General features: G+C 53.1%; 1 protein-coding gene across 3 annotated transcripts; it reads left to right on the top strand.

Moving 5' to 3' along the window:
* Positions 1-2,151: 2,151 nt before the first annotated feature.
* SERTAD3 (SERTA domain containing 3) lies at positions 2,152-6,521 on the top strand. Of its 3 annotated transcripts, XM_054465722.2 has the most exons (3): positions 2,152-3,196; positions 4,892-5,057; positions 5,294-6,521. In XM_054465722.2, exon 3 carries the CDS (start codon positions 5,300-5,302, stop codon positions 5,888-5,890), a length of 591 nt encoding a protein of 196 aa, XP_054321697.1. In that variant the 5' UTR covers positions 2,152-3,196; positions 4,892-5,057; positions 5,294-5,299; the 3' UTR covers positions 5,891-6,521. The 3 variants fall into 3 exon arrangements, with proteins under 3 accessions (XP_054321697.1, XP_054321696.1, XP_063514703.1); XM_054465721.2 differs by lacking the exon at positions 4,892-5,057; XM_063658633.1 differs by lacking the exon at positions 4,892-5,057 and having other exon boundaries at positions 2,675-3,096.
* The last annotated feature ends 6,777 nt before the right edge of the window (positions 6,522-13,298 follow it).

Below are 13,298 nucleotides of genomic sequence, written 5' to 3'. Positions count from 1 at the left end.
TGTGAGTCACTGTGCCCAGCCCAGTAACAGTTTATTGAGTCTGGCCAGGCATGGTGGCTCACGCTTGGAATCCCAGCACATTGGGAGGCCGAGGCGGGTAGATCACTTGAGGTCAGGAGTTCAAGACCAGCCTGGCCAACATGGTGAAACCCCGTCTCTACTAAAAATACAAAAATTACCCAGGCCTGGTGATGCACACCTGTAATCCCAGCTACTTGGGAGGCTGAGGCAGGAGAATCGCTTGAACCTGGGAGGTGGAGGTTGCAGTGAGCCGAGATCGCGCCACTGCACTCCAGCCTGGGTGACAGAGCGAGACTCCATCTCAATAATAATAATAATAATAACTTAGCTTGGCATGGTGGTGTGCGCCTGTAGTCCCAGATACTCAGGAAGCTGAGGTGGGAGGATGGCTTGAAGCCAGGAGTCCAGGTTGGGCAACATAGTAAGACCCCATCTCTACAAAACAATTTTTAAAAACTTAGCTGGGCATGGTGGTGTGTACCTGTAGTCCCAGATACTCAGGAGGCTGAGGCGGGAGAATGGCTTGAGGCCAGGAGGTCAAGGCCTGGCCACTGTACTCCAGCCTGTAGGACAGATCCAGACCCTGTCTCTGAAAATAAAAAAAAGTTTGTGCTTTATTTTGAGGATTTATGCAAGGAGTGGAGCACCAGAGAGGTAAGGCGGGGGGGCAGTTGGGTGTGTGTTTTCTGAAGCTTCCTTTGGCTACTCTGTGAAGGTGGAAAGGAAGGGTCCAGGAATGGAGGCTGATAGCCCAGAGGGAGTTGGAGTTGGAGGAGGAGCCGTAAGGAAGGGAGGAGAGAGTGGGTGGGAGGAATGCGTGGGACCCTGTGTGGACAGCTGGTGAGGGGTGGAGGGGAGGCATCAGGAAGAAGCACAGGGCTGTAACCCGGGGACAGAGTTACAGTAGTGCTTCAGGAGGGAGGCTGAGGCTGCAGTGAGCCGAGGTGCGCCACTGCACTCCAGCATCCACGACAGAGTGGGACCCCGTCTCAAAAACAAAAACCCAAATGCAGTAGGGCTTTCCTGAGTTGTGGACCCTATAGGAGGAGCAGGTTTTGGAGGAGGAAGGGGAAGAATTGCTCCTTCCTAATTATGTCCTTTTTTGGAACCTACTGTCCCTTTCTTTAGTTCCCGGGGACACCTTCCCTAGGCCTGGGTGAGCTAAGACGCTTCTCTCTCCCTACCTCCAACCCACACCACCCACCTACCTATTCCCCTCCCCTTTATCCTGCAAACATCAGGATGACTTGGTTGACAAACTCCAACCGGCAAGAACTGGTCTGAGGAGGCTTAAACCTCCCTTCCCAGAGGTGGCCTGGAGAAAACTGCCTCCTCCCCTTAGGGAAACTCGTTGTAGGGGCGGGGCATTACGGGTGTGGGCTTTCAGGACGTTAAGCAGTGTCTTCTTTCTGCCTTATTTTTCTGTCACATTCCTGAGCATTTAGCAAACTTTCACTGGGACCTGCTACGTGTCCAGCCCTGTGCTAGGTGATCCTGCAGACCAAGCGGTGGTTGACAGAGATATCCTTGGTACCTGCCCTCGGCGGGGCGTTCCTCAGTCCATATAGTGACTGACAGTCCAGGACTGGGATGGCGGCACAGGAGGCCATGGAATCCTAGAATGGATCCTAACCCAACCTGGACTGCCAGGGAGGGTTTCGGAGAGGAGGAAACCTTTGAAATGAGTTCTGAGAAGCAGCCTGGGAATTGAGGGTATATTTTCAGGATGAGGAAACAAGTTTAAATATCCAGAGGCGAGAAGATTGCTCGAGGCCAGGAGTTCAAAACCAACCTGGGCAACACAAGAAAACCCCCACTGCCCCCTCCCCCACCCCGTCTCTCTGTCGCCCAGGCTGGAGTGCAGTGGCACAATCTTGCCTTCACTGCAACCTCCACCTCCCAGGTTCAAGCGATTCTCCTGCCTCAGCCTCCCAAGTGGCTGAGATTACAAGCGTGCGCCGCCACGCCCGGCTAATTTTATATTTTTAGTAGAGACGGGGTTTCACCATTGTTGGCCAGGCTGATCTCAAACTCCTGACCTCAAGTGATCTGCCCGCCTCGGCCTCCCAAAGTGCTGGGATTACAGGCGTGCGCCCCTGCGCCCGGCAAAAAATAATATTAATAATAAGGATCCAGAGGCCTTTTATTGTCATGTTTGCGAACTTATTATGTACCTGGCATTGTTGTAGACACTGGGGTAAGGCAGGGAAGAAAACAAACAGACAAAATCCTTTCGTTTTCCTGATGGGGTGAATGGGAGCTTGAAGCCATTTTAGAAAAACTGGAAATGACTCAATGGGGCAGGATCGGAGAGAACCAGGAGAACGAATCAAGCAAGGTCGTGAGGGGCTTTGTGGCAAAAGGAAGGAGTTTGAAGTTTGTATTCGGGGTGGGTAGGAAGCCATGAACAGTAGCAGAGGAGTCATCTTGATGGAGCGGGGAAGGAGAGAGGGTGTCAGGAGACCCAGGTGGGACCACCAGAGGACGTGCTGAGAAAACCTGAGGATTAAGAAGGGGCCGCGCGGTAACGTATAGGGGGCCGGAGAAGGGCAGCAAGGGGGCGAGGCTACGATCGCCTAGGCAACGCGGGCCGCGCCACACTATTGGCTGGTCTTTCGCTACGTCAACCCCGCGCCCCAGCGTCCGCCCTCGGAACCCCGGGGGCGCGGCCTCCTCCGGTTGCTCGGCCCCACCCGCCTGCACAGCGACTTGGGGAGGGGCATGCCAGCCCCTCTGGCTCCACGGTGGAGTCCAGGCTTGGCATAAAGGAACCGCAGGGAGCAATGGTGACGATCTTGGAGCGAGGACTGTAGCTGACTGGAAGGAAGCGGTTCTGTTGGACCGGCCGCCCTCCACCCCGGAGGCGCTGCCCCGCCCCCTGCCAGTTGCACTTCTTTAAATGGCCCGGGGCGCTAGGGAGGGGTGGGCGGGTCCGGTGTCTGGGGGCACGGGCGGATGGCTCCGCCCAGCCAATCGACGCCCCGCGGCGGGCGGGACTCCAGCCAATCGCGGCTCGCAGCTCGGCTCCGGGGCGGGGCTGGTGGGCCAGAGGCCAGACGGAGAGGCCCCGCCGAGGTGAGCGAGGCCCTAGCCGGTCACTGGTGGGTCTTGGCACTGGCGGGTCGCGACGCTGTGGGCGTTCCAGGAGGTGGTCGTGGCGAACCTGGCAGCTGGGGTGAGGAGTGGTCGCCTGGCTTGGGAATTTACCTTAGGCTGGGGGAGAGAGAAGCGCGCCCCGGCGACTTGCGGAGGCGGGGTCTGGGTGGGACCGGGGGAGGGGGCCTCAGATTTAGGGTGATGATAGGGAGGGTCTGGGGACCTGAGACTGAGTTCGAGACCCAGGAGGGGAGGCGAGGTTGTTGGGGCAGTATTTTCAAGTGGAGGGAGTTTGAAGCTGGGACGTTGGGCGTTTGAAGAAGCGAGAGAACAGAGGGGAGGAACTTTTGAGACAGGGAACCTGGAGATTCGATTCCACTTGGGTCTTCCGGACGGGTTGAATTCGGGGCTTTATCGTGTTCTGGAAAAGGTGTGAGAGGTTTGGGGCTGAGGCTCTGAGTATTTGGAGAAGCGAGAGAACTAGGGTCAAGGATTCTTGGGACTCCAGGACGCACTGGCTGGGGAAGGGGGGTTGCCGGGAAGAGTTCAATGTTCGGGTCTTGGAGCCGGACAGCGAGTTTGGAGGTGAAGTCCAGGGGAATAGAAGTGGGAGGAAGTATCAAAATTAGGATACGTAGTCTCCCGAACTAGATCGGAGCATTGTCGTCTTTGAGCGATGTGTTCGGATCTGGGTCTCTGGATCCAAGGGCAGTTTGGAAGGAGAATCCGGACTTTCAAGGAACGGAGGGACCGGGAGAAAGCAGATTTAGAGCCGGAGTCTCGGGTGGGGGAGGGGTGTTCCGGGCCTGGAGCTCAGACTCGCCGCCCCGGAGGCAACGGAGGGCGGGGCTCGGCGGGCGCCGGCAGCTGGACGTCCGGGTTCCCTTCCCCCACCCGCCTGTGTCCCTGTGCGCATGCCCTGAGGGAGAGCCGGGGGAGGGGCGGGGGGCTCGTCCCCTGGACGGGCGGAGCCCTCTGGGGATTGTAGTGCGTGCTCGACGTCAATTCGTGTACCTGGCGGCTGTTGGCCCCCGTTTCCCAGAAGCCCCTGGGCCAAATTGGGGCGTTCCTGGATGCTCTGTAAGGACCCGTGGGGGCGGGGCCTTACAGTGTCGCGGTCTGATTGGGTGGGACCCCGACGGGGCGGGGCTTGGTCTGAGCTGAGTTCTAGCAAGTTTTCCTATGGGGCGCGCTTTGGGGGAATATGAAAGTGCGGGCAGAGGGAATGAGACAGGCCCCTTTCCTACTCTTGGGAGCGCTACCAGTCGGTTAAGGAAGAGGACATAGAAATATCCTGACTGTTGAAGAAGAATCTCAACATAGGTTCCCCAACAGGGCTCCAGGAGATTCGAATATAGTAGACACTCAGTAAATCTGTTGAGCGAATAACTGGCAATTAACTCTTGATCGAGGCCGGGTGTGGTGGTAATCCCAGCTACTCAGGAAGCTGAGGCGGGAGGATCGCTTGAGCCCAGGACTTCGAGACTGCTGTGAGCTGTGATAGCGCTGCTGCACTCAGCCCTGGGCGACAGAGCGAGACCCTGTCTCTAGCAAAAAACAAACACAACTCTTGTTCATTAAGCACTTCCTGTGTGGTGGGCCCTATAGATACGTGGCATCTCCTTGACAGAAGTGGTAAGAAGTATTTTTTTACAGTCCCCGTTTTACAGATGAGGAAACTGAGGCCCTGAGAATTGACTCATTCAGATCACTTCCATGATCACACAGTTTCCAATACAGAATTCAAATTTGGGGTTCCCTACTTCCAATCCAGATCTCTGTGCTCCACACTTGTCTTTCGTGCTCCATGTTTGAAGAAATTAACATTGTGGAAGAACAGTTTTAAGACTCAGAGGAACTTGAGTTAGGATCGGAACTTGGCAAATGAGGAAATTGATTCTCATGGATGTAAATTCATTGTTTGAGGCCACAACAGGCAAGTAAGTGAGATTTAAATCTAGCTGTACTTAAGGCCAGATCTTATTTTCTTAATCATATATGTACTCACCTCCTTAGCCTTGTGGGATTCAGACAGCCTTCATTTTATAGATCAGTAAACTGAGATTCCGTTGATTAAAAATCACCAACAACTCAATAGGCCTGAGAAAGTGGGATTTGAGCCAGCACTACGGTGTCCGGTGTCTGACCTTCCCCTGTGCACCTCTTCTCTCTACAGAGCATCATGGTGGGAGGCTTGAAGAGGAAACACTCTGATTTGGAAGAGGAGGAGGAGAGGTGGAAGTGGAGTCCAGCAGGCCTTCAGAGCTACCAGCAAGCCCTGCTCCGCATCTCCCTAGACAAAGTCCAGCGCAGTCTGGGCCCCCGAGCACCCAGCCTCCGCAGGCATGTCCTTATCCATAACACCCTCCAACAGCTGCAGGCTGCACTTCGCCTGGCTCCCGCCCCTGCCCTGCCCCCCGAGCCCCTCTTCCTGGGCGAGGAGGATTTCTCCCTGTCAGCCACCATTGGCTCTATTCTCAGGGAGCTGGACACCTCCATGGATGGGACTGAGCCCCCTCAGAATCCAATGGCTCCCCTCAGCCTCCAGAATGAAGTGCCACCCCAGCCTGATCCAGTCTTCTTAGAAGCTCTGAGCTCCCGGTACTTGGGGGACTCTGGCCTGGATGACTTCTTTCTGGACATTGACACATCTGCGGTAGAAAAGGAGCCTGCACGGGCCCCACCAGAGCCTCCTCACAACCTCTTCTGTGCCCCAGGTTCCTGGGAGTGGAATGAACTGGATCACATCATGGAAATCATTCTGGGTTCCTAAAACTGTGATAGAGGGGATCCTTCCTCATGTCATCTTCGGTGGCCTGGATCCCTGAATGCAACTCTGGGTGTGTGTTTTTGTGGGGGCTCTAAGCAGTGACTATGGCCTCCTTTGTTCCCATTTCAGGGTTCCACAAACTGTCTTGCATGTGTGTGTCTGGTTACCCTGACCTTCTGTGAAGGTGGGTCTTCCTGAATTAATTTATCTATTCCAAATGCCTTAACGAGACTCTGTTTCTGGGAGTCTGATTTTCCACTTACACATTTCTTCCACCTTTCCTGCTAGTTCCCACTCCCCTGTGACCAATGGGGCCTCAGGGAAGATAAAGAAAGCTGGGCCTGTCGAAGGATGACAGGGATGTTCTGCCAGGTTGCTATAGAAACCCAGGCTCTGCCTCTTGCACCTTGAGGGGGTGGGAGGGGCTGGTCTCCCTCCAGGCTGAACCCCACTTCCTCGGCAGGACCCCAGTCTCAGCAGCCTCCTGATTTCATAACCAGGCCGGACCACGTGCAATAGGGTGGAAACCAAACTGCTCCATGCCACGTTATTTAAAAGAAAGGCAGAGTTTGTGGTGGCTTTTTTTTTTTTGGATTGTTTGTAATTTTTTTTAATAAAAGTATTTTGGAAGGAGTGATGTTGTCTAATGTTTCTAAACTTCACTGGGTCAGTGAGAGGGACCTAGTAAGTTCCTAAACATCAGCACCACTTCCCTGCCATAGTTGGGGTAGGTGTATCATTGTACATGACATTTATTGAGTGCTTGTTGGCTGAGTGCTCTAGCTCCCACTTGGAATCCTAGCACTTTGGGAGGATCCGCTTGAGGCCAGGAATTCGAGGCCAGCCTGGGAAATGTGGCAAAACACTGCCTCTACAAAAAACACAAAGGAGCTAGGCATGGCGGCATGCACCTGTAGTCCCAGTTACTGGGGAGGCTGAGTTGGGAGGATCACCTGAGCCTGGGAGGCTGAGGCTGCAGTAAGCCATGGTCACACCACTGCACTCCAGCCTCAGAAAAAAAATTAGTGCTTGTTAAGAGCATTGTTCTAGCCACTTTATTTGAATTAAGTCTTTTAATCCTCGTAATTATATAGAAGTAAGTACTGTTACCACTTTTTATACAGGAGGAACCTGAAGTTTAGAGAGGACAAGTCACTTAATTCAGAAGCACATAGCTAGGAAGAACAAGGACCAGGGAGCTAGGCTGAAATGGCCTCCAGAGCCTTGTCCTTCACTATTATAAATGTTGCTTCTTAGACTCACCAGCCACGTGGGTGGGCACAGAAGGGAGAAACTGAGTCACGCGGAGTATGTGTCACTGAATGTGCTGCTGAGCCCAGAGGGGCAAGAAAATGCCCAAAGACCCCCAGTACTAAAAGACCTCTTTAGGAGAGTTGGCTAGGAAGCAGAGCCCAGATTAGAGTTATGGTGCTAATGCTTTTTTTTTTTTTTTTTTTTATTGAGATGGAGTCTCACTCTGTCACCCAGGCTGGAGTGCAATGACAGGATCTTGGCTCACTGCAACCTCCACTCCCGGGTTCAGGCAATTCTGCCTCAGCCTCTCGAATAGCAGTGACTACAGGTGCTTGTCACCATGCCCAGCTAATTTTTGTATTTTTTTAAAAATAGAGACAGTTTCACCATGTTGGCCAGGCTTGTCTCCAACTCCTAACCTCAAGTGACCCGCCTGCCTCAGCCTCCCAAAGTGCTGGGATTACAGGCATGAGCCACTGTGCCTGACCTGTGCTGATGCTTTATTTTGGAGGTACAAGCCCAGGCTGCTGAGATACGGGAGAGGAGAAAGGAGGTGAAGGAAGAGGTAATGTGATACCTGTACAGGCTATGCCTCTACAATGGTCTTTGAAGAGATGAAGCAAGTGAGCTACACAGCATCAGGGACTTTTCTGGAAGGGTTGCGAGGAGGAACCACACCTGAGTATAGTCCATGGGTGGAGAAAGGATGGGGATTTTGCTTGTGGTTTCTGGGTCAAAGCCAGATTTCTCAGCCTGAAGGGGTCATTGTCAGAAAGTGGAGGGATAACCTGAACAGGTGGGTGCCAATCCAGAGAGAGAGGAATGAGGTGGCCCAGAGGATCTAAAGAAAGCAACCAGGTACAGGCCAGGCGTGGTGGCTCAGGCCTGTAATTCCAGTACTTTCGGAGACCAAGGCGGGCGGATTGCCTGAGGCAAGGAGTTCGAGACCAGCCTGGCCAACATGGTGAAACCCTGTCTCTACTAAAAATACAAAAAATTAGCTGGGCATGGTGGCAAACACCTGTAGTCCCAGCTACTTGGGAGGCTGAGGCAGGAGAATCACTTGAATCCAGGAGGCACAGGTTAGAGTGAGCTGAGATCGTGCCATTGCACTCCAGCCTGGGCAACAAGAGCGAAACTCCATCTCAAAAAAAAAAAAATTACTTGTTGTTGAAAAACTTGGCCAGGTGCAGTGGTTCACGCCTGTAATCCCAGCACTTTGGGAGGCTGAGGCAGGAAGATCACTTGTGTCCAGTTCAAGACCAGCCTGGGCAACATAGGGAGACCCTATCTCTACAAAAAACTAAAATAAAATTAGCTGGGCTGATGGCATGCCCTTGTAGTCCCACCTACTCAGGAGGCTGAGGTGGGAGGATCGCTTGAGCTCAGGAAATAGAGACTGTGAGCAGAGATAGCACCACTGCACTCCAGCACTCCATCTGGAACAGAGCAACAGAGGGAGGTCCTGTCTCAAAAAAAAAAAAAAAAAAAAAAATGGCCGGGTGCAGTGGCTCACGCCTGTAATCCCAGCACTTTGGGAGGCTGAGGCGGGCGGATCACGAGGTCAGGATCGAGACCATCATGGCTAACACGGTGAAACCCCATCTCTACTAAAAATACAAAAACATTAGCTGGGCGAGGTGGCGGGCGCCTGTAGTCCCAGCTACTTAGGAGGCTGAGGCAGGAAAATGGCGTGAACCCGGGAGGCGGAGCTTGCAGTGAGCGGAGATTGCACCACTGCACTCCAGCCTGGGTGACAGAGCAAGACTCCGTCTCAAAAAAAAAAAAAAAAAATGAACTCCAGACCTAGCAATGACTAACTTTCCCTCCCACCTTTCTGAACTCATCTCCCCTACACACCCTCACTCTTATACTCCCACCACACCATTCCCTGCTGTTCCTCAAATACACCATATTCCAAACTGAAGGATCTGGAGTAATACCTGCCTCACACAGCAAAGTGTCAGGGAGCCTGAGTCACGCCAAGGATTCCAATAATGGCTCAGATTTATTGAGTGCCTGCTGTGGACCTGGCACTCTTCAGCAGGAAAATAAATAAAATAGACAATTCCTGCTCTCATGAAGTTTAACAGTGGGGGAAGAGTGAAATACACATGAAAAATAGTGCCAGGCACGGCAGCACGTGACTATAATCCCAGTAACTCAGGAGGCTGAGGCAGGAGGATTATTGGAGGCCAAGAATTCAAGACCACTTTGGGCAACATAGCAAGACCACATCTCTAAAACAATTTAAAAAAAAAATTAGCTGGACATGCTAGTCCCAGCTATTCAGAAGACTCAGGTGGGAAGATCCCTTCTTCAGCCCGGGAGTTGGAGGTTACAGTGAGCTGTGATCACAGCACCGCACTCCAGCCTAGGCGACAGAGTGAGACTCCCACTCTAAATAAATAGATAGATAGATGGATAGATAGATAGACAGACAGACAGACAGACAGACAGATAGATAAATAGATAGGGCCGGGCGCTGTGGCTCACACCTGCAATCCCAGCACTTTGGGAGGCCAAGGCGAGTGGACCACCTGAGGTAAGGAGTTCAAGAGCAGACTAGCCAACACAGTGAAACCCCCTGTCTACCAAAAATACAAAAAAATTAGCTGGGCATGGTGGCGGGCGCCTGTAATCCCAGCTACTCCAGAAGCTGAGGCAGGAGAATCACTTGAACCTGAGAGGTGAAGGTTGCAGTGAACCGAGATCAGGCCACTGCACTCCAGCCTGGGCAACCAGAGTAGAATTATGTCTCAAAAATAATTAAGTAAATAAAAAGAAAAATAAGGCCAGGTGTGGGGGCTCACGCCTGTAATCCCAACACTTTGGGAGGCCAAGGTGGGTGGATAATTTGAGGTCAGGAGTTCGAGACCAGCCTGGCCAACATGGTAAAACCCCATCTCTACTAAAAATACAAAAATTAGCTGGGTATCGTGATGCACACGTGTAGTCCCAGCTACTCAGGAGGCTGAGGCAGGAGAATCACTTGAACCCGGGAGGCGGAGGTTGCAGTGAGCCGAGATCACACCACTGCACTCCAGCCTGGGTGACAGAGCAAGACTCTGTCTCAAAAAAAAAAAAAAAAAAAAAGAAGTGAAAATGTGTAAGTCAGCCAGGTGGTGATAAATGCTGTGGGGGCAGGCGGGGAGCAGGGGAGTGAGGAGGGTGTTGCAATTTACATAGGGTGGCCAGATAGGGCGTCTGAGACAAGGTGACATTTGGGTAAAAACCTGAAGAAGGGCCAGGCAAGTTGGCTCACCCCCATAATCCCAGCACTTTGGGAGGCCAATGCAGTCAGATTGCTTGAGCCCAGTAGTTTGATACCAGCCTGGGGTAACATGGCGAGGCCCTGAGGTCCTGTCTCTACTCAAAAAAAAAAAAAAAAAAACACCAAAAAAAAACCTGGGTGGGTGGTGCTCGCCTGTAGTCCCAGCTACTGGTGAGGCTGAGGTAGAAGGATCGCTTGAGCCCAGAATGGGCAGAGGTTGCAGTGAGAGGAGATCCCACTGCTGCACTCCAGCCTGGGCTACAGAGCGAGACCCTGTTTCAAAAACAAAAACAGGTGGGCGCCGTGGCTCACTCCTACAATCCTAGCACTTTGGGAGGCTGAGGGAGGCGGATTACTTGAGGTCAGGAATTCAATACCAGCCTTGCCAACATAGTGAAACCCCATTTCTACTAAAAATACAAAAATTAGCTGGGCAAGGTGGCGGGTGCCTGTAATCCCAGCTACTCCGGAGGCTGAGGCAGGAGAATTGCTTGAACCGGAGAGTTGGAGACTGCAGTGAGCTGAGATGGGGCCACTGCACTCCAGCCTGGGTGACAAGAGCGAAACTCCGTCTCAAAAACAAACAGGCTAGGCGCGGTTGCTCATGCCTGTAATCCCAGCACTTTGGGAGGCCGAGGCAGGCAGATCACGAGGTTAGGAGTTCGAGACCAGCCTGACCAACATGGTGAAACCCCGTCTCTACTGAAAATTAGCCGGGTGTGGTGGCGGGCGCCTGTAATCCCAGCTACTCGGGAGGCTGAGGCAGGAGAATTGCTTGAACCCGGGAGGCGAAGGTTGCAGCGAGCCGAGATGGCGCCACTGCACTCCAGCCTGGGCGACAGAGCAAGACTTCGTCTGGAAACAAACAAACAAAAACAAAAAAGTGAGCCACCGTGCCCCGCCCTCCCCCTTTCCCTACAGCTCTCTGCCTGCCCTGAAGATAACCCTGGGAAGGGGAATCGCACAGTTCCTTAGCATCGCGATGAGGCCAGTAAGAGGAGCACCCTCTTTCCAGATGAAAAAACTGAGGCTCCGAGAGGCCCAGCGCCTTCCTTAACACCGCACTTGTTAAAAAGAACTGGCCACAGAAGTGGAAAGGCTGGCCCTGCAGAAGGAACCGAGTCCCCGAGGGCAGCGTCCACGTTCCCCAACCTGCCCTCCTCCGCGGGGGGGATGGGCCCGCGGCCCGCCCTGGGCGTGGCGGGAAGGCCCGGTCCCTCCCCGCTGCTCACCCTCCGTCCTGGGCCGGCCGGGGTACCCGGGAGGCGGCCGCGGCCCGGAGCCAGCCTGGCGCCTCCTCCCTCCCCAGAGGCCGGACGGGGCGGGCAGCGCCTCCCGACCCCCCTCCCTCCCGCCCCAGCAGGCGGAGGCTTCTCTCCAGGCCTGCCGGGCCCGGTGGCTTCGCCGATGGTTTCATTTCCCCAGGCCCGGCCTCTCCTCTTCTCCCTTCCCCCAGCCTTTGAATTCCTGGCTCTGTCTCCATTTTCTGGCCCCAGCTCCAATGTCAACGCCTCGAAGAATCTCTCTCTAGGACCACCCTGGTTACAGGCGATTATCCCGTCTTATTTTGTTTTCTTCAAGTCACTGAACGGAAAGGGAAATTATTTTTCTCATTGATTCATCTTCCAGGGTCTTCTCATCCCGCTCGGAGTAAAAAACAAAGGTCCACAGAGTAGGCTAAAAGGCCTCACTTCTCGGACCTCCTTCCCGGCAGCTCCCAGTCCAGCTGCCCTGGCCTTGTCTCCTGACAGACGGCACTTCAGAGCCTCCGCACTGGATCTCGCCTCTGTCTGGAATGCTCTTCCTCTAGGTTTCCTACCTCTCTCATTTGTTTTGGTTTGTTCGTTTTTTGAGACAGAGTCGTTCTCTGTCGCCCAGGCTGGAGTACAGTGGGGCGATCATAGCTCACTGCAGCTTCAAACTCCAGGTTCAAGTGATTCTTCTACCTCAGCCTTCCAAGTACCTGGAACTACAGGCACGCCTGGCTAATTTTTTTGTTGTTGTTGTTATTGTTGTTTTGTTTTTTGAGACGGCAGTGGCACTATCTCGGCTCACTGCAACCTCCGTCTCCCGGGTTCAAGCAATTCTCCTGTCTCAGCCTCCCGAGTAGCTGGGACTACAGGCGCCTGCCACCATGCCGGGCTACTTTCAAAACAAAACAAAACCAAAAAAACCACACAAATTATCTAGTACCTTAGGAGCAGGTAAATGCAAAGGAAAAGAAAAAAGCAGGCCGGGTGCAGTGGCTCACGCCTGTGATCCCAACACTTTGAGAGGCCCAGGCGGGTGGATCACTTGAGGTCAGGAGTTCGAGACTAGTCTGGCCAACATGATGAAACCCTCGTCTCTATTTAAAAAAAAAAAAAAAAAAAAATTAGCCAGGCGTGGTGGCAGGCGCCTGTAATCCCAGCTACTCGGGAGGCTGAGGTAGGAGAATTGCTTGAATCCAGGAGATGTAGGTTGCAGTGAGCTGAGAGATGTGCAGCTTTGAGGAGGAGGATGTGTCATGTCTGAAAAGGTGACAATTCAGCACAGACCTGATGAAACAAAAGAAGTAGACCTGGCCAGGTGGCTCACTCCTGTAATCCCAGCATTTTGGGAATCGGAGGCAGGAGGATCACTTGAGCCCAGGAGTTCAAGACCAGCTTGGGCAACATGGGGATACTCTGCTTCTACAAATAAAAAATTAAAAAAAAACTGGCCAGACGCGGTGGCTCATGCCTGTAATCCCACCACTTTGGGAGGCCGAGGCAGGCGGATCACCTGAGGTCAGGAGTTCGAGACCAGCCTGATCAATATGGCGAAACCCCATCTCTACTAAAAATGCAAATTAAATTGATTTAATTTGCTTTCTTTTTTTCAATTTTTGTTGTTGTTGTTGTT

The sequence above is a fragment of the Pongo pygmaeus genome, chromosome 20 (genome assembly GCF_028885625.2).
Source record: "Pongo pygmaeus isolate AG05252 chromosome 20, NHGRI_mPonPyg2-v2.0_pri, whole genome shotgun sequence".
In the NCBI taxonomy this organism is placed as follows: Eukaryota; Metazoa; Chordata; class Mammalia; order Primates; family Hominidae; genus Pongo; species Pongo pygmaeus.
This window is presented reverse-complemented; position numbering and strand designations above follow the sequence as displayed.

Excerpts from the sequence above, each read along its gene's own strand:
- SERTAD3 (XM_063658633.1), top strand. The coding sequence starts at position 2,977 with ATGGCTCCGCCCAGCCAATCGACGCCCCGCGGCGGGCGGGACTCCAGC. Across the intron at positions 3,097-5,293 it reads GACGGAGAGGCCCCGCCGAG|AGCATCATGGTGGGAGGCTT; the intron begins GTGAGCGAGGCC and ends TTCTCTCTACAG.